This window comes from Zalophus californianus, chromosome 1 (genome assembly GCF_009762305.2).
Source record: "Zalophus californianus isolate mZalCal1 chromosome 1, mZalCal1.pri.v2, whole genome shotgun sequence".
Taxonomy (NCBI): Eukaryota; Metazoa; Chordata; class Mammalia; order Carnivora; family Otariidae; genus Zalophus; species Zalophus californianus.
The window spans coordinates 19262738-19281763 of record NC_045595.1 but is presented as its reverse complement, the minus strand read 5'-3'; the positions used below and the strand labels follow the sequence as shown (position 1 = coordinate 19281763).

The following is a 19026-nucleotide window of genomic DNA, read 5'->3' as shown; positions in this document are numbered from 1 at the left end:
AACTGAAACTGCCCTCATGCCAGTGGCTGCCAAGGGTGATGGACAGGCTCACAGAGCACCTTTTAAAAGTCACCATGTGACCAATTTGTGAAGGATGTGGGGTACAGATATGTACTGTCATCACGCAGCACCATGGGGTCTCAGGTCATGGTACAGGCAAGAATATAAGCTAGAATTTAGGGAACCCACACCCCTCCCAACACACACACACACACCCCAAGCTGTGAGAGGCGTTTTCACCAAATATTTCCTGAGCTACTACTGCGGACCACGACCACACACTGCTCATGGCACCGAAGGTCCAGCTGTTAATTCTTGCTTTCGTGAAGTATGCCTTCTACTGGGTTTGGAAAGAACACTGAATCCAAAGTTCTTCAGACTGAACGTAGCTATACATTTGGCCAATTAGTTCATTATCCTTAGGTTTGGTTTCTTCTCTACATGCCACAGTGGGGATCGCAGAAACTGTGTGGGAATAAAATAAGGCCAGGTGGGCAATGCACGGTCTGGCCTGGGGCAGCCCTAAAGTGCTGGTTGCGGGGAGGCTGGTGGTTGGGCAGGCCCGCTGGACCTGACCTCTCGGGGTCGGGGACGTCGGAGACGCCACACACGAAGAAAGCGTGAAGACACAACGTACACTGCCCTGGGTGGGAGCTATCCCAGCTGGGGAGAGCCTGGCCTGCTGGGACCTGATGTTTCGCGGTGCCTGCTGGGATGCCTAGCTTCTAAGAGCCGCTATTGATCCCGCCCCGCGGACCGACGAGAGAAGCAGCCAATCAGAGAAAGCAGCGTGAGGAGCGTGCGGAAGCGGAAGTGAGGTTTCCGTGGAGACAGCGGAGCCTGCGGAAGGCGGCGGCGGCGGCGGCGGCGGCGGCGGCGGCACCGGCGGCGGCACCGGCGGCACCTGCGAGCGGATGCCGAGGCAGGGCATGGCGGCGCCGACGGCCCTGTGAGAGCAAAGCGGTCGCGGGGCTCGCCATGCGCCGGCGGCCCTGACATGGGCGCCAGCGGCTCCAAAGCTCGGGGCCTGTGGCCCTTCGCCTCGGCGGCGGGGGGCGGAGGCCCGGAGTCGGCAGTCGCTGAGCAAGCTTTGGTGCGGCCGCGAGGCCGAGTCGTGCCCCCCTTCGTATTCACGCGCCGCGGGTAAGGGCGCGGATTCCGCCCCGGGGAGAACAGGCGGGCGGCAGGGCTCCCCGCGTTACAGAGAGCTCCAGAAGGAGTCCCATGTTTCGGGCCCCCGTGGGAGCAAGGGGTGGGGAAAGCAGAGCAGTCGGTTCTTGATGACCTGGCTGCTTTGAAGGTCCCCCTAGGGGAAGAGTGGGCCTGAGGCTTGTCCATGGGCAGGCCCTCTGCACGGTAAAGCTGAGATAGAGCCTCCCTGCGACTTCAGGATGTCTTTCTTTCATCCCTTCCTGGCCAGCATGAAAGTTGAAGGCTCTTAGCCTCCCTCTCCCCCAGTTCTTCTGAGGGAAGAATTAACCCTGTTTTGGCTGTTTCCATTCCCCATCGTGATGGGGTTGGACCTCTGAGGGTAGTAGCCAGGAAAGTAGGACTGGGCCCTACTGTTGAGGATGGAACCTGGGTAAAAAGACCCTCACCCAGGTATGTTCTCCAGATCTGGAGCACTGACCTCCCTTCTCTTTCCACGGGTCCAGACAGGAGCACTATATTGGCCTACCCCTGGTGGGCCCAGGGAAATGGTACTCAGGTGATACTGGAGATTTGGCTGTAGATACACGGGAGACCCAACAGTGGTAGTTTGGCTACACCAGCCACCTGGGGTGGGTGGGGAGGATTCAACCTTTTTCTCTTCAGGCTCCCTCCTAGCTCAGGCATCTGCCATCTCAGGTTGGCCCAGGGCCAGCAGTATCTTCTGGAGTGAGACACATGCCCAGGCCATCATGCTGCCCACTCTAGAAGCGCTGGGTGAAGGCAAGGACCTGATGTTGGAATGGCTACTTTTGCTGAACACTCCAGTGATGAGAACTGAACTTGGCTGCCGTGACAGTGTGCTCTGATATGATCTCTCTTCTTGGAGAATGAGAGAATAGCGCTGGCTACCATCCCACTCCCCACTTGCTTCTAGTAGACTCCAGGCCCTAAACAAGGGATTCTTCAGGCATATTATCCTCTCTCCCTCCCACCAAGGTTGTTCCTCCCCATTTGGAGGTGGGCACACTTCCCTGTAGTCTGGTCATTTGCCATGACCGGGTGTGGGGCTCCAGCCCAGCCCGTTCCCTCTCTCTCCATACAGCTCCATGTTCTATGATGAGGATGGGGATCTGGCTCACGAGTTCTACGAGGAGACAATCGTCACCAAGAACGGGCAGAAGCGGGCCAAGCTGAGGCGGGTGCATAAGAACCTGATTCCTCAGGTGAGGGGCCGGGCATTGGTCATAAGGGCGTATGTTGAGTGTGTGGAGGTAGACCCACATGTGGTCTGCTGTCATGGTGGGGGCTCTTGGGGGTGGAGCTGGCCCTCACTAGCTTCTGTTTCCATGGCAGGGCATCGTGAAGCTGGATCCTCCCCGCATCCACGTGGATTTTCCTGTGATCCTCTATGAGGTGTGAGCCTGGGGAGTGGCAGGCATAAGCACTCCCTACCCCAGCAAGAAACCCCCAGGCTCAAGGTGTGGCTTCCATTAAGGAATCTAAGCTGGGGCCACAACCCTGAATAAACTGCATTGGCCTGGAAACTTCAGCTGTGAGCAGGGCAGTCCTGCAATGTTGGTTGGGTGTTGGTTTATATGTGGACGAGGTCGCTGGCGGCTGGCGAGGGCTAATGGCAGTTACCAGCCCACTTTCCCCAGCAATCCCTACAAGGAGCGTGGCAGGGCATATGCTGGTCAGGAATGCCTGGTTCCTGCACCCTTGCCTAGCCTGCTTTCTTCCAAGCTTGCGTAGGGCCCAGCCCTGCTAGGGGCTACAGCACTTTACAAGCAAGGTCTGCCTTCTTCCAGCCCCTGGGCTGTGGGAGCTGTATGCAAGTGGGAACTTCCTTTCCCTCATTTCCTTTACCCCCTTGTTGGAGCATTTCAGCCGTTTGCTACCTCGATTCCTCCTGTGTTGGACAGAGGTGGGGGCAGTGCAAGCCTGATTCTTCCTGCCTACCTGCTCATCTGTTCCCACTCCCAGATGGATGGACAGTTTTCTGGCTGTTAATAGGAGATGGGACTGGTGTGGGAGGATTCTCCCTCCACCCAGGGCTGGACTGACCCCCCCACTGCAACTACTTGTTGCCCCACACACACCCCCCCAGTTGAGAGGGCATAAGATGGGATCAGGAAGAGCTATGATGCCTGTGCCTATGGGGAGTTGCCCCAACCCACCTACTTTGTCTAATCCTCCTTGCCTTTGTACCAGCTCCCCTGCCCCCCCCCGACCCCTGCCATAGGGAGGAGACTATCTGCCACCCTTTGGTGAGGGACAGCACCCCTAGGGCTGGTGCCAGTAGCTGTGAGGATCCCACCACCCCTTTCCCTACTGTATACCCATCCCCCAGGATCAGTCAATGGAAGGTACTGGAGCCCCTGGGTAGAGACAGAAAGGAGAGATCAACCATAAAGGAATACTTAAAATGTGAAAGTCTGTAAATAGTCTAGTCCATGATGTTGGGGCAGAGTCTGATTTCTACATCAAAATGACTTTTTTTTTAATTCCTTACTGTGCAAGCTCTGTGCTTTTAAGAGTATGGGAAATGGCTTGGGAAGGGTGGCCCCCCATCTAAGAAGGCTATTGTGTTATTTGTTTAGTTTCAATAAAATTATTTGTAGACCCTGCATACAAGAGTGGCATTTGCTGTGACATCCAATGTCTAGACTGGGCCACTCTGATGGCTCCCATCTTTATCATCAAGACTCGTCCAAGCCTGAGCCCAGCTTGTGGCCATCCCAGCTGTGACCAGCAGGTGGCAGTGTATTCACACAGCCCTCACCGCAGGGCCCCTCAGAATGGAAGGCCACTCATTTGTCTATTGTGTCTAATAGGTGGGGACCGCTGGAATTGGAAGGCTTTGGGGTGCTTCACTAGGGATTGGCCCCATCTGCCTGACCTGAGGTGAGAGCATGACCTGAGGTCTGGAATAGCTGTCATGCCCCCAGCCATGCCAGCTGACCCCACATGAGGTCACAACATGAACCCCATGGACCTCCAAGACCCATCTTAAGTGGACAGCAATCAGATGGGTGCCACCATGCTTTTGGCCTACTGCCAGGCCATGTAGCCCAAACCCACCTGCTTCCTCCCAGGACTTGCCTGTGGGTACCATCAGGAGAGTGGGTGTGGGGCTTCTGTTCCATCGGGCATAACCCACCTGTTCCCTGCTGACCCTGTGTTCTCACCTCCAGCTGCCCCCTATGTATATTCAGCCTACCCTTTTCAGGCCCTGCTAGAAGGCTGGTTCCCTACTAGGCTTGGCCCTTGGCCATCAGCCCAACTTCCAGTTAGGGAAGAGGGAGTTCAGGGACACAGGCTTCTGGGTCTGAGGAGTTGGCCTGCCAGTCTTTCGGAGGCTTAAATTTGTCACATCCGGAGCAGGATCATCCTGTGCAGCCTTTGTAGTTCTTCTTTGGGCACCTTCCCACTTTCCTGAAAAGATGCCAGACATAAAGCTGTGTCATCCTCCGTTCTCCCCCTTACTGCCCCAGGGCCGGGGTTCTGCCATACCAGATGGCATCCCATCGCCCGTCACCACAGTCCCAGCGTGGGGGAACTCCCTGCGTTCAGCCTGCCCCAGCTGACCCCAAAGCTGGAAACAATGGGGGTCAGGGCAGTGCTCTTCCACTCCCTTCCACTGGGCTGTGTTCACTTCCTTCCTGCTGGCTGCCTGAGGAAGTGTCCCTGCCCTGGGACTGTCTGGTCTGGCCTTTGTTTCCCCAGAGGCCCCCACCCCCTGCAGTTTCCAAGGCTTGTGTCCCTTATGGAGCCAGCACAGTGGTAATGGGAACACACCCTCCCTTGCCATGTCCTGGACTCCTTGGTCCTCAGGGACAGACTAGGGTGTGTACCCAGTTCCCCCAGTTGCCCAGTCTTCCACAGCCTTCTGTTACGAGAAAGGCCCCGGGCATCAGGGAGGTGGGCCAGTAGGGTGAATGGGGTAGGTTCAGGGTGATTTGAGGGTGTGCAGACTTGTCCAACTCTCTGGAACAGTCTGCTGGGACTCTGCTGCAGCTCTCCCTGGGGCCAGTCCTGTTATGGGCAACCCCTTCCCATGGAAACACAGCCCTTTTCTCATTCCAGTTATGAGCTCCCTACTCTGCAGTATCTTGGTGAAGTTCACCTAGGAATGTCCTCCAGCAGAAGAGCTGGAGGCCTATAGATCCCTCCCAGCCCCTGTTCCACCCCCCACCCTGCACAGTCACACACATCAACACATTGCCCACTCTGTCACATTTGGGATGCTTCCGCTCTCAGTGGGAAAAAAATTGACTCAGCTCCTGGAAGTTTCCCCAAACCATCTCAGGGCCAGTTCCCTTCTTCACCACCTGCCTTGGGGGACCATCAGCCAAGCATCCCACCACTGGGGCCCCTCCACTCACAGGCTACTGGATTTGAGGATGGGCCTCAACCCCAAGGGAAGGTTAGGGAGAAGAGCTTTCAGGGTTAGGAAGCTGCCGGCATGGCGGAGGCTGTCACCTGAGCCAAGTCCCACAGCCTTCCTGTCACCTGGTGCAGTTCGCAGGGCCAGGGCATACTCCAGGGGGGAAGGGTGGGGAGGGCAGCCAGCCAGCAGGGCATGCCGGAGGGAAACAGGGTCAAGGCGGTCCCTTCCCCCGCGCTTGTTCCTGGCCCTTTCCTCTCAGAGGGGCAGCAGGAAGTGAGGAAAAAGGGCTGGGGTGGGAGGCGGGAGCGGGTGGGAGGGGATGGGGTTTATCAAGTCGCCGGCGGGCTGCCCGGCGGGCAGCAGCTGGTGCGAGTAGCTTAGCTGGAGAGGCTCACGCGGGGAAGAAGGGAGGCCGCCGACCTACTGGGCCCACGGGCTCCCACACAGGTGAGCCCAGTACAGGCGACTGGTCTGCACCCCCTTTAGATCCGCTCACAGGAGCTCTCTCCTTCCTCTCCCTGGCGCGCGTACGGGAATGGGCTGGTGGTGCAGACCCGGGCCCTTTGGGGGAGCTGAGCCCCGTACGGGGGAGAGGATCTAGGAAGAGGCAGGGAGATCTCGGCCCGGTCCAGCTCCAAGCCTGCTCCCCAGCGAGAGGGGCTTGTGGGGCGAAAGGGCTCCTGATACCGGGTAGAGGCTGGGGGAAGCCCCTCTAGCCAGACCGGCTTTCTCTGCGGTCGGGCCGGGTCCACTGCGAGGGTAGCAGCCTCCTCAGAGTTGAAGTAAAGCCTGGGGGGGCCCCTACAGGCCTCCAGAGAGACTGGGCAGGAGGGAACGGGAGCCCAGGCATCGGCCTGTCCCTAATGCAGGTCGCAGGCAGGGGGCCCTACCCCCAGGGCCCGCTGGGCTTACCGGCCCCCAGCGGGGCGGGCCACGCTGCGACTCAAAAGCTCGTGTTGCCAAGACAACCACAGCCTCTGCCCAGCCCAGCAAGGACTAAGAGGCTGGCGCTTGGTCCCCCTCCCCCAGTCTGGCAGGGGGCGGGGCTTCCCTTCAGACTGGGCCGGGAGGGGGTGGGGAAGGGAAGCCCTGATCCGTAGGGGACTGGGTGTTACTGTCCCGGAAGGCCCGAGGTCGGCTCTGGTCACCGTCCCTCTTTCCAAATTGCCCCAGGGCTGGAAGCTACACTCGCGGGTACAGGGCCAGATCCTCTGCTGCCCCCAGCCAAGGCCCCGGGTCCCGCAGCACCACCTTATGGACGGGCGGAGGAACACCACCTTCTTTATTCCCTCCACGACTCCCGTCCCTTACGCTGTCCCTTTAAGCGGCTGGTCGCGCGGCGGAGCGGGGAGGACTGTACCACCGGCCGCGGGCTGGTGGGGGAGGAAATCTTGGGCTGACTGGAGCTCGCGCCTGAGACTCCAGAAGAAAGCCCCGTTTGGAGGGGGCTCACGGCTCCAGATGGGTGGCCACATTCCCCGGCGGAGGATCTGGGAAACTTGGAGGCCGAAATGCTGCACTGGCTGCGTGAAAGTCGGGCACACCTTCCCGCCCCGGCCTCAAGTCCTGCCCCGGGCCCAACCTCCGCGCTGGATTCTTAAAGGGCCCGCGGGCCGGGGCGAGAGGTGGGGGGCGGAGCAGCAGAGGCGCCGAGCCGGGGCCGCGCCTGGGCGAGCGGCCGGAGCGGGCCGGGCTGGGCCGGGCTGGGCCGGGGATGGCGGTGGCCATGGCGCGGGTCCCGGCGGCGCCCCGCGCGAGGTGAGGGCGAGCAGTGCAAGCCGAGCGGCTCTCTCCCGGCGGGCTGGGTTCTGAACCCTCGGGGATGCGCCCAGCGTGGCGGCCCAGGGACCCCACCCCCACCCGGCCCGGCTCAGGCCCCACGTGCGGGGCGGGGGCGGGGTCCCGCACAAAGGCCAGGCGAAGTGAGCTCCTCCCCGGGCCCGCCTGGGGGGCGGGCGCGTGCATTCCCGGGGGCTGCCGAGGGAAGGGCCGGTCCGCCGGCGCCGCCGTGGGAGGTTCGCCGCCCCTTTGTCCCGGTGGGGCCTCCACCAAGCTTGGGAGAGTGTCTGCGCTCGAGACAAAGTCCTGACAGCCTCGCTCTTCTGCCAGGCGGGTGCTGCACAGATACCAGCCCCGCGGCTTTATTCCAGCTTCCTGGTGGCCGCATGAGCTGTGCCCTGCCTTATCCAGATGCTATCATTTCTCTGGATCGGGAGTTCTTCACGGGGTACAGAGTGGGCCTCGGGTTCGGGGCTCTCTGAAACCATGTGTTGGGTGGTTTTGCAGATATCTGTATTTCTGAGCAGCGAGTCCATGGCTCAGTCTGCCAGTTCTGAGAGTCACAGACCTACTAGAGGTCTCTACCCGGCTGTAAGCCACCTGCTCTAGGAAGGAGCCCTGTGTTCCTGGCAGTGAGTTCCCAGGGTGTCTTACCTTCCCCTCCGTGGCCGGTGGTCTCTCAGACCTGTTACAGCCACCTAACAGGGTCTGAACAGCCCTGGGCACAGTGTCCCACACAGCCTGGACTGTGGGAGTGTGAATGGGTTTGGGGTGGGCACCTCCAGGATTCTATAGACTAACTTGCTCTCTCCCATCTTTCCCCCAGTTCCTGAGCTGGTGCCAGGCAGGTGACACCGTCTTCCTGCAGCCCCCAGCATGTGGGCAGGCCTGGGCCCTGCCGTCACACTGGCCCTGGTGTTGGTGGCATGGGCCACCCAGCTCAAGCCCACAGCACCACCCATCTTCACCGGCCGGCCCTTCGTGGTAGCATGGGATGTCCCCACACAAGACTGTGGCCCTCGCCTCAAGGTACCACTGGACCTGAAGGCCTTTGATGTGCAGGCCTCACCTAATGAGGGTTTTGTGAACCAGAACATCACCATCTTCTACCATGACCGGCTGGGCCTGTATCCACACTTCAATTCCGTGGGGAGGTCTGTGCATGGGGGCGTGCCACAGAATGGCAGCCTCTGGGCACATCTGAAGATGCTGCAGGAGCACGTGGAGCACTACATCCGTACACAGGAGCCTGCAGGCCTGGCAGTCATCGACTGGGAGGACTGGCGGCCTGTGTGGGTGCGCAACTGGCAGGACAAGGACATATACCGCCAGTCGTCACGCCAGTTGGTGTCCATTCGCCACCCTGACTGGCCAGCAGACCGTGTGGTCAAGCAGGCGCAGTACGAGTTTGAGTTTGCGGCCCGCCAGTTCATGCTGGAGACGCTGCGCTTTGTCAAGGCAGTGCGGCCGCGGCACCTCTGGGGCTTCTACCTCTTCCCCGACTGTTACAACCACGACTACGTGCAGAACTGGGACACCTATACCGGCCGCTGCCCTGATGTTGAGGTCTCCCGAAACGACCAGCTGGCCTGGCTGTGGGCCGAGAGCACAGCCCTCTTCCCCTCGGTCTACCTGGACGAGACACTGGCGTCCTCCACCCACGGCCGCAACTTTGTCAGCTTCCGCGTTCAGGAGGCCCTCCGCGTGGCTCACACCCACCATGCCAACCACGCGCTCCCGGTCTACGTCTTCACGCGACCCACCTATAGCCGCAGGCTCACAGGGCTTAGCGAGGTACGTGCCGGCCCCTGCCTTCTCCCCGCCCCGCCCAAGCACTGTGGGGTTGGGATAGCGGGGGGCCTCCTGTGCCCTAGCTGGCTAGCTGCTCTCCATCCCCTCCCGTCATTCTCTCTCTGACCTTGTGAAAGGATGGCATCATCATCTCCATCTTGCAGATAAGAGAATCGAGATCCAGAGATGCTGAGAAATTTGCTCAAAGCTTCCCAGCACATCCAGGGCAGAGCAGGGACGTGGGAGTCCATCCTGAGAGATACATCCTAGATTCAAGTGGGCCAGTGGCTTGGGAAACAGAAGCTAAAGTAGGAGTGCAAACGGCTTGCACATCTAACGAGAAAGTGAAACAGCCTCTGCCTGATGGTGGGAAGGGGTACTGGGTTGAGGGGACCAGCATGGCAGAACAGGGTGGGGGGCCCGTCCAGCTTGTCCTGTCCTCACCCTGTGGTCTCAGTCTCCCCAGTGACCGCCCTCCTCCCACACAGATGGATCTCATCTCCACCATTGGTGAGAGTGCAGCCCTGGGCGCAGCCGGGGTCATCCTCTGGGGCGACGCAGGCTACACCACCAGCACGGTGAGTAAGACGGAGTGGAGTCTGCAGGGGGGCGGGGAGAGAGTTGCAGCTTTGGGCTGCCAACCTCCAGGTGAGCAAACCAACCTAGTCTGGGCCCCTTGTCTGTCTCCCACCCAAGGCCTCTCTGGTCCCAACAGAGAAGAAAGGGCTCCTCCCCTATTCCCAGGAAAGGAGTCATACTGTCCTGAACAGCCTTAAGAGTTGCACCCTCCCCCAGCCCCAGCTGCCCTGCCGGGCTCGTCTCTGTCCCCTCCGCCCTTCTCAGTGGGAACAGGGGCGGTAAGGGCTCAAGCACGCATGTATGTGTACACGTGTGTGCTGCTACAAGAACAGAAGAGTTTCCATCCGGGCCTGTGGGCTGAGGCCGCTGACCCTGATCCCTGGCCTTTGCCCTCAGGAGACCTGCCAGTACCTCAAGGATTACCTGACGCGGCTGCTGGTCCCCTACGTAGTCAACGTGTCCTGGGCTGCCCAGTATTGCAGCTGGGCCCAGTGCCATGGGCACGGGCGCTGTGTACGCCGCGACCCCAGCTCCAGTACCTTCCTGCACCTCAGCGCCAGCAGCTTCCACCTGGTGCCTAGCCACGTACCTGGGGAGCCCCAGCTGCGCCCAGAGGGGGAGCTCAGCTGGGCTGATCTCAACTACCTGCAGACGCACTTTCGCTGCCAGTGCTACTTAGGCTGGGGTGGCGAGCAATGCCAGTGGGACCATACACGGGCAGCTGGGGGTGCCCGTGGGGCCTGGGCTGGGTCCTTCCTCACCGGCTCCCTGGCTGTGGCAGCCCTGGCCCTCACCTGGACTTTATAGGGGTCTCTCCCAGCCGCCGGGCCAGCTGGCCTCTGCCACGAGGGCTCCGCCCGGCATGTAGGAGCCTGCACGGGGTGGACACACTGGAGCTCCGAGGGGGCAGAGCCCCAGGGATGCCCAGCAGGGTGTCCATACCAGCTCTCACCCCCCTGTTCTAAGGGGGAGGGGCAGTTCCCTGAGAGGCCCCTTTTCTCCCTGCCAGAGAGGAAGAGGGGCACAGCCGGGCCAGAGAGGACCTGACCCTACTCTCCTGCCCCTGGATAGCTTATTATTATTATTTTGGGGTCTCTTTTGTAAATTAAATATAAAACACCTGCTTCTGTGCTTGGACTGTCTGCACCTAGGCCAGGACACGTGAGAGAGATTCCAGGGTGTCTCAGGAGGTTTGAGCGCAGCCCTGTCTCCGTGAGACTCTCTGCTGGGGACTTCATATCTGTCAGATGCGGTCCGTGGAACCTGGAGGCCAGAGCTGCCCATTCTGCAGCTGCCCTGCTGGGGCGGGGGCCACTGGGAACGGAGGGATTCACATTCCACCCCAACTCCCAGGATCGTGGGTTTCTCCATATCGATTGGAAAGCAGTTGGCCCCAGCCTTCCATGAGGGACCGGGCTCATTGTGTTTCCCCTCCTTGCCCCTGGATCCCCAGCTGGGCCAGTGCCACTCACCTCGCCTTGCCCACCCAGGGAGAAAAGGGAAGTGGATGTATTTGATCTTCCCTGGCTGGGCAGGTAGCCAGACCTCCCCTCCCTGTTCCCACAGGCAAGAGCGTCTCCTCCACTCCCTGCTCCAAGGGCAGTGGACTTCAGCCACACACACCTCTCCCCAGCTGGGTCACAGTCCTCCACTGGGGTTTGGGACCTGAATCTTGAGGTCTCAGCCCTGTCCCACTGCAAAGACGCGCGATGGAGCGAGAGGGAGGCATCTTGAGTCCGGGAGCAGAGACCTCCTCAAAGGTCAGCCCTGTCCTGACCATGGGAGAATGTGGCTTGTCCCCAGCTGTCCCAGGGGAGAGAAGTAGCATCTGGAGTAGTCAGACTAGCTCCAGCCTGCTTCATTCTGAGGGGGCTCTGCCCCTCTCCTCAGCCATCAAACCCACACTTGGGGTCCCCTTGTCCATGTCAGTGATGACACAACACTGGCTGTGGGGAGACAGATTCAAGAAACAGCCAAGTGGTAAAGGGGGGCAGCCCAGCCACAAGGCCTCAAGGGAGGTATCCTTGAGGAAGTGCTTTCTACACTGAGTTTGAAAAGGGGAAGGGGAAGCTTGCTACTAGAGACAAAGTGCGGGCAAAGGCTGCAGGAAGTTGGAACACGGCTGGGACCTGCAGTCTGAGGCTGCGGCGTGGCCAGGGGCTACCACAGGTAGGGCAGGAAGGGCAGCCCTCGAGTGGCACCACGCCTGACTTTGCCTGATGGCAGTGACCGTCTCACCTGCTCAGTAAACAGCACTCACACACATGCCAGTGCTGGGCTGGGCTGCATCTGCGAGCCGCACCAGCAAAGGGCCCTGTCGTCCTGGGGATGCACACTAGATGCAAAGGCCAAGTCAGAGGTGGTCAGTGGAGCAGAGCCTGGAGAAGCGAGCCCCACCACATCGATGTCAGCTCAGGTTGTAAAGTGATCCCTGTCCCTCTGGCTGGTGACAGCCGAGAACGGAGGGAAGGGGGCTAGGCGGTAGCACAGAAGGCAATGTCAGTCACGTGGAGGGGGAGGGCGCTGAGGTGGAAGGGCACCCAGTGCTCATGGCCATGGTGGGGAGAAGCCTGCTGGACAGAAGATGAAGGTGTTGGTCTATAAGGTCACAAGATGCTGGAGCCAGCAAAAAGGGCAAGGAAGAAGCTGTGACTCGTGGCCTTTGTTGCTCTCACCCCTCGGACTTCCCCTACCCAGCTGTGACCCTCAAATACACCTGTGAGCTACCCCACCCACATCTCTAACAACCAACATCTGTGGCCTTTCCCACCCAGTCAGGACTCCTCCATACCCGTGCAAAGCTGTGGTTTCCCCCACATGTGTGACCTACACAACTCTTACCTCCCCCAGACATCTGTGACCTGTACCCATCCGGCTGGGACCCCTCCGGGCAAACCTGTGATCACCTCACATCACTTTCCAGGAGGACCTGGACGACAGCCTTGTGGAAACTGCAACTCAGGGACAGCCACAGCTGTGGGTGGGTGGGTGTAAAGGGGAGTGAGGTGGCTCAGACCTGGGATATGCACACCACCAGAGAGAGCAGGCAGGGCTGGACAACCAAGCCGGACTGACCCCAGACACACACAGCGCTTGGGCCAACCCGGCCAGACCAGCCCAGCAGGGGCGGGTCTGTGGGCAGGGCCCTAGAGCTGGGGAGCATCTCCCTGCCATTTCCACCATTAGAGCTTCTCCCCTAGACTGAGGCCAGCTAGAGAATGCCAGCCTGAGGTTTGGCTGGGTTACGCCAATTGTGGCACTATGTTTCTGGGGGCACCTGAAGGTAGCATGAACCCTCAGGAAGAGGGAGTCGGGGCTGCCTTGGTGTTCTGTCCCCTCAGGCCTTGGTAGTTTTGCCAGGCTCTCTGAGCCTAATGGTCATCGCTTTGGGACCCTGCTTCCTGAACGAGATCAGCAGCCGCCACCTCTGTGGCTAGATCCTGTGCTGGGGTCCTCCTCCTTCAGCACTGTCAGCTTCTCCATCCTAGCCTGGAGGACCGAGTCCAGATGGTAGCCGCTGTGTCACTGATTCATTGGCCACTGTGCCAGGGGGTCCCTGGCTCAGGCTCAGACTCTGTTGTGGACTCAAGTAGCACTTTCACCTGGATCAGGGATATGAGGTTTCCTTCACCCCACCCTGGCAGGCATGCCTGGGCCTAGGCACCTAGCAGGTCTCACTAATCAGCTTCTGAATCAGCAAACAAGTGAAATCACAAAGGAATGAACAAGTATGTGGTCACTGACACACCCATGGTCACCCAAACACGGGGTCTCATAGTCACAAGACTGCAAAGTCTCACACCCAGCTTAGGCACTGGATCCCACACTTGTACATACTACCGGACCTTGCACAGAGGCCTAGACCGTAGCTGACCAGCCCTGACTTCACAGACAACAGTGCCTTTCAAACTCGTCCCTAAAGCAGAGGAGATCTACCTCCTGGGCATAGTCGGTGTAGGGCCTGGGGCCGCAATACTTCTAGGGGCCCAAAAACTGTCTTCACTTTTTTTTTTTAAAGATTTTATTTATATGACAGAGACACAGCGAGAGGGAACACAAGCACGGGGAGTGGGAGAGGGAGAAGCAGGCTCCCCACTGAGCAGGGAGCCCGATGTGGGGCTCGATCCCAGGACCCTGGGATCATGACCTGAACCAAAGGCAGACGCTTAACGACTGAGCCACCCAGGTGCCCCTGTCTTCACTTTTTTAATCAGAGGAAAATATATATTAATAATGAATATATAATAATGACTTCAGTCTGGATTGTACTTGTCTTTGTACCAGCACAGTTGTAAAATGCATTTTTTAATGTTTTGAGGAAGGGGCCCACAAAGGCAAAAGTGCCTAAGACCCAGAGATATCATAATGCAGCCCTGCAGGGAAAGTAGGCTCCCTCAGGATACCTTACTGAGGCACCCAGACTCCAATACCACACACAGGCCTGCCCAGAGGGGTCTGCCACCCAAACAGCCCCCCTGCACTGCTTCCACCCCCACCCCAACCCAAAAAAAGCCACAAAGCCCTGCCCTGATGTTGACTGTGTGGGCAGGGCTGCTTCCAACCCAGCCCCACCTTCTAGCAAGGCACTTTGTTAGGGGTGCCTTGGTGGCTCTGCTGCCTGGCCCAGCCCTCCAACCCAGGGCCTGCCCCTCAGCCCGCCCCCAGACTGGGTGGGGTGACCCCCCCTACAAAAGCTCAGAGTTTCCAGCAGCTTCCTCTGAGTCTGGTGCAGCTGGGACCAGAGTTGAGGAACAGAATCTTGCTGAGCCCTGCCTAGGCCCTCACACCGGGGTCAGGAAATTTGGAGGATGAGGCCCTTCAGCCCTGAGGTCAGCAGGGACAAGTGGGCAGACTGGTGGGTATACAGGAGGGTTGGGCTGACCTGTCCAGCTGTGCATCTCTTTCTCCAATGGCTGGCCAGGATTCCTGGGGGAAGACAGGAAAGGATCCTCCCCATCAGTCAGGTCAGCCTGGAGGCTGAGGGCCTGGCTCTCAGCAGCTCTTCTCAAAACAGAGTCATGGCTTCTGTGGCCCCTGGGGAAGGGGACTGGTTAGCTTAGCCGAGGCAAAGCCTATGGGAGACAGGAGGGCAAAGGCCCCGCCCTAGAGGCAACTCGGATGTGCCCTCCAGTGGCAGCTTTCCTCCTCCACGCCTTTCCTTTGCCCTCTGACCTCCCTGAGCCCCGAGCCATGGTCAATATTTACCTAAGGCCGAGCAGGGGTGGATTAATGAGCAAGGGGCTTGGCCCGCCTTCTCTGAGCAGGGGTCAGAGAGTTCAGAACCTGCTCTCAGCTTTGCCTCCCTTGGTCAGGTTTCCCTGGACCCATCCTCTGCCGTGGCAGTCCACCTGCTTCCCACCTACACCCTCTTCCTGACCTTGCTTGGCGCAGCCCAAGGCTCCAGAAGCCCCATCGTACCCAAGCAGCCCTTCACCACCATCTGGAACGCAAACACCCAGTGGTGCCTGGAGAAATACGGCGTGGATGTGGATGTCAGTGTCTTCGATGTGGTGGCCAACCCTGGGCAGACCTTCCGCGGCCCTGATATGACCATTTTCTACAGCTACCAGCTGGGCACCTACCCCTACTACACGTCTGCTGGGGAGCCTGTGTTTGGTGGCCTGCCCCAGAATGCCAGCCTGGATACCCACCTGGCCCGCTCCTTCCAGGACATCCTGGTTGCCATCCCTGAGTCCGACTTCTCAGGGCTGGCAGTCATCGACTGGGAGGCATGGCGCCCACGCTGGGCCTTCAACTGGGACACCAAGGACATTTACCGGCAGCGCTCCCGGGCACTGGTACGGGGGCAGCATCCCGACTGGCCAGCTCCTCGGGTGGAGGCAACAGCACGGGACCAGTTCCAGGAGGCTGCAAAGGCCTGGATGGCAGGCACCCTCAAGCTGGGGGAAGCTCTGAGGCCTCGTGGCCTCTGGGGCTTCTATGGCTTCCCTGACTGCTACAACTATGACTTTCTAAGCCCCAACTATACTGGCCAGTGCCCGCCGGGTATCGGTGCCCAGAATGACCAGCTGGGGTGGCTGTGGGGCCAGAGCCATGCCCTCTACCCCAGCATCTACATGCCCGCAGAGCTGGAGGGCACGGGGAAGGGACAGATGTATGTGCGGCACCGTGTAGGTGAGGCATTCCGTATGGCTATGAGTGTTGGGGAGCCCAATCTGCCGGTGCTGCCCTATGCTCAGATCTTCTATGACAAGACGAACAGCTTTCTGCCCCTGGTGAGTCTCCTATGACCCCACCCACCTTGTAGCCTACCTTGTCAGGCATTAGGTCCAGTAAGTGAGGCCACACAGCCTTGGGGCACTTTCATCCATTATGCTCCATTCCTTGAGCTCCTACTGTGCACCAAGCTCTGTGCTCAGTACAGACGTTTCAGCATTCATCACAAAGATGGAGTGCCTGCTGCAGGCTACGGTGAGGACAGGCTTGCCTCTCGCCACCGGGGCCAGAGCAGCCCCAGGTGGGAACTATGAGTTATTTGTCCCATCCAGTGGTGTTACAGCAATGTGCTGTGCGGGGGAGGGAGGGAGGGAGGAAGGCCCCTCAGAGTTATGCTGTCCCTTTCCCCAGGATGAGCTGGAGCACAGTCTGGGGGAAAGTGCAGCCCAAGGAGCAGCAGGCGTGGTACTCTGGATGAGCTGGGAGAACACAAAAACCAAGGTGAGCTCAGGCCCAGGATGGGAGTTAGGGTGGGGGCAGGAGTTGGGCTGGCAGGCTGATTGGGAAGACCCTGGCCCGCCCTTTCTATCCCTGCACTCCTGGTGGGCCAGCAGGTGAGTGTGTCAATGCCCTAGGTAGGCCCATGCATGATCGGGGTGTCCCTGATGCACCTCCTCCCACTCAGGAATCATGCCAGGCCATCAAGGAGTATGTGGACACCACACTGGGACCCTTCATCCTCAACATGACCAGTGGGGCTCTTCTGTGCAGTCAAGCCCTGTGCTCAGGCCATGGTCGCTGTGCCAGGCGCCCCAACCACCCCGAGGCCCTCCTCATCCTCAACCCCGCCAGTTTCTCCATCCAGCTCACTCGTGGTGGCAGGCCCCTGACCCTACAAGGTGCCCTCTCACTTGAGGATCAGATGCAGATGGCTGTGGAGTTCCAATGTCGCTGCTACCGTGGCTGGAAGGGAGCACGGTGTGAGCAGCAGGGCATGTGATGATTGGTCACACACCAGGATACACATTGAGCACCCTGTTTACCTTAAAAATAAATTGCTTATTTTACCAGCAAAAATGGGTTTTTTTGGGGAACAGCAGAGAAGTGCAATTTGAGATATGTGAGCTGTTGCAAAACCATAGGCAAGTCTGGAGAACAAAGAGGAATGCTGTTTTACAGACGAAAGGGGGGAGTTGGAAGGGACTGTTATAAACAGAAAATCCATTGGAGTAAACTGGGAGTTTGAAGGGTGGTGATTTTTCATTGAGCTATGAGGTTCTCTCATTGGCTGGGCTGCTGTCAGGCAATGAGAAAATCTTTCCTCCTATTGGAGGAGTAAAGTAGGCTCCTTCCTGTTGGGTCTGCAAAGGGCTGCAAGAAGTGATATGTCTGAGTTACCTCTTCTAGCCTCTCCACTCCATTTTATTTTATTTTTACTTAATTAATTAATTTATTTGACAGAAGGAGAGAGAGAGAGCAAGCACACAAGCAGGGGGAGCAGCAAAGGGAGAGGGAGAAGCAGGCTTCCCGATGAGCAAGGAGCCCGACACGGGACTTGATCCCAGGACTCTGGGATCATAACCTGAGTGGAAGGCAGACGCTTAACCGACTGAGCCACCCAAACGTCTCGCTCGACTCCATTTTATTTTTTTTTTTTATTTTTTTTTTTTTAAAGATTTTTTTATTTATTTATTTGAGAGCGAGAGAGAGAAACAGTATGAGAGGGGAGAAGGTCAGAGGGAGAAGCAGGCTCCCCGCTGAGCCGGGAGCCTGATGTGGGACTCGATCCCAGGACTCCGGGATCATGACCTGAGCCGAAGGCAGTTGTTTAACCAACTGAGCCACCCAGGCGCCCCTCGACTCCATTTTAAATGAGATTTTCTTTTTTCTTTTTCTTTTTTTTTTTTAATGAGGTTTTCTTTATTTGGTTTCACAACCTAATGCACTCTGAGCCTGGCCACAGCTTTCTCAAGTACAAGCAGTCACACAAGTCAGGGTCACAGTCAGGATTATTCTCAGCCACCATCAAGAGCATATGTCTGAGGGGTGCCTGGGTGGCTCAGTCGTTAAGCGTCTGCCTTCAGCTCAGGTCATGATCCCAGGGTCCTGGGATCGAGCCCCACATCGGGATCCCTGCTCCGCAGGAAGCCTGCTTCTCCCTCTCCCACTCCCTGTTTGTGTTCCCTCTCTTGCTGTGTCTCTCTGTCAAAGAAAGAAATAAAATCTTAAAAAAAAAAAAAGAGCATATGTCTGTACCTGCACACATGCTTACAGGCCAGGATAGTTGAAGGGGTTAGAGCCTCCAGCACCCACCCAGCAGAGTCATAAACATCTCCAGAGACACTGAGCCCAGTCTTTAAGCTGCAGCTATCACAAGAACTGACATTCACTGAGCACCTACTCCTCCCCAAGTCCTGTGCTAAGCACTTTAAGTAGACTAACTCATTCAATCCTAACATGACGTTATGAGGAAACAGGCACACACTGAGAGGGCAACAACTATGCCCAATGTTGCACAGCCAGAAAATAGAGAAGCTTAGGTCGAACCCAGGCTGTCTAGCCATAGAGGTAAAGCCCTTTGGCTCCTACCATGTGTTGACAGTAACCAGCCCTGCACGCAACCTGAATCTGCTCAGAGGTACCAGCCTCGCAAATAAAGTAGGTATGATTCTTGCTTCAAGAGCTACTGAGTGCCCAAAACGTACAGGCACTGGGACGCAAGAGGGCACAGCAAAGGCTCGTCTCTCTCACTCAGTCCTGATGTCTGTCCGAGGGCGGCTGCTTCCAAGGATGGGGCCCAAAGTTCAGGAGGAAGCTCCACCTGACCCTTTCCACACAGGAACCTTTTACCCGGGAGGCCAACGGGAACCGAGACCTGCCTGAGCCTAGGGTGGGGCGAGACGAGGCGAGGCGGAAGTATAGCCAAGTGGAGGAAGGGCCTGCACCCAGCCAAGGCTTTGGCGTGATGGGCCGCGGCAGGGCCTCTGCCGAGCGGAATCCCGAAGGAACGAAGCGGTGCCAGGGAGCCAGAGACTGGGCCTGCACTGGGCGGGGCACATCAAGGAGGAGGTGGAGCCTGCGCTCGGTCACAGCGGTGAAGCGCCGGAGCAGGGAGCAGTGGCTCGGCGACGGCGGGCGGGGCAGAGGCGGAGCCAGGG

The 19026-nt window shown here is 58.5% G+C and overlaps 2 protein-coding genes across 7 annotated transcripts; both read left to right on the top strand.

Annotated features, from left to right (window-relative positions):
* Positions 1-854: 854 nt before the first annotated feature.
* On the top strand, positions 855-3788 carry TUSC2 (tumor suppressor 2, mitochondrial calcium regulator). The gene is made up of 3 exons (XM_027584572.2): positions 855-1143; positions 2255-2375; positions 2506-3788. The coding sequence occupies exons 1-3, from the start codon at positions 998-1000 to the stop codon at positions 2569-2571; spliced, it is 333 nt and encodes a 110-aa protein (XP_027440373.1). The 5' UTR covers positions 855-997; the 3' UTR covers positions 2572-3788.
* Positions 3789-5853: 2065 nt separating this feature from the next.
* On the top strand, positions 5854-17399 carry LOC113918067 (hyaluronidase-2). Of its 6 annotated transcripts, none has more exons than XM_027586249.2 (6): positions 5854-5989; positions 8148-9115; positions 9601-9690; positions 15004-15927; positions 16280-16369; positions 16554-17398. In XM_027586249.2, exons 2-6 carry the CDS (start codon positions 8198-8200, stop codon positions 16866-16868), a joined length of 2337 nt encoding a protein of 778 aa, XP_027442050.1. In that variant the 5' UTR covers positions 5854-5989; positions 8148-8197; the 3' UTR covers positions 16869-17398. The 6 variants fall into 6 exon arrangements, with proteins under 6 accessions (XP_027442050.1, XP_027442053.1, XP_027442051.1 ...); XM_027586250.2 differs by lacking the exon at positions 5854-5989 and adding an exon at positions 6854-7300; XM_027586251.2 differs by lacking the exon at positions 5854-5989 and adding an exon at positions 7588-7769.
* The last annotated feature ends 1627 nt before the right edge of the window (positions 17400-19026 follow it).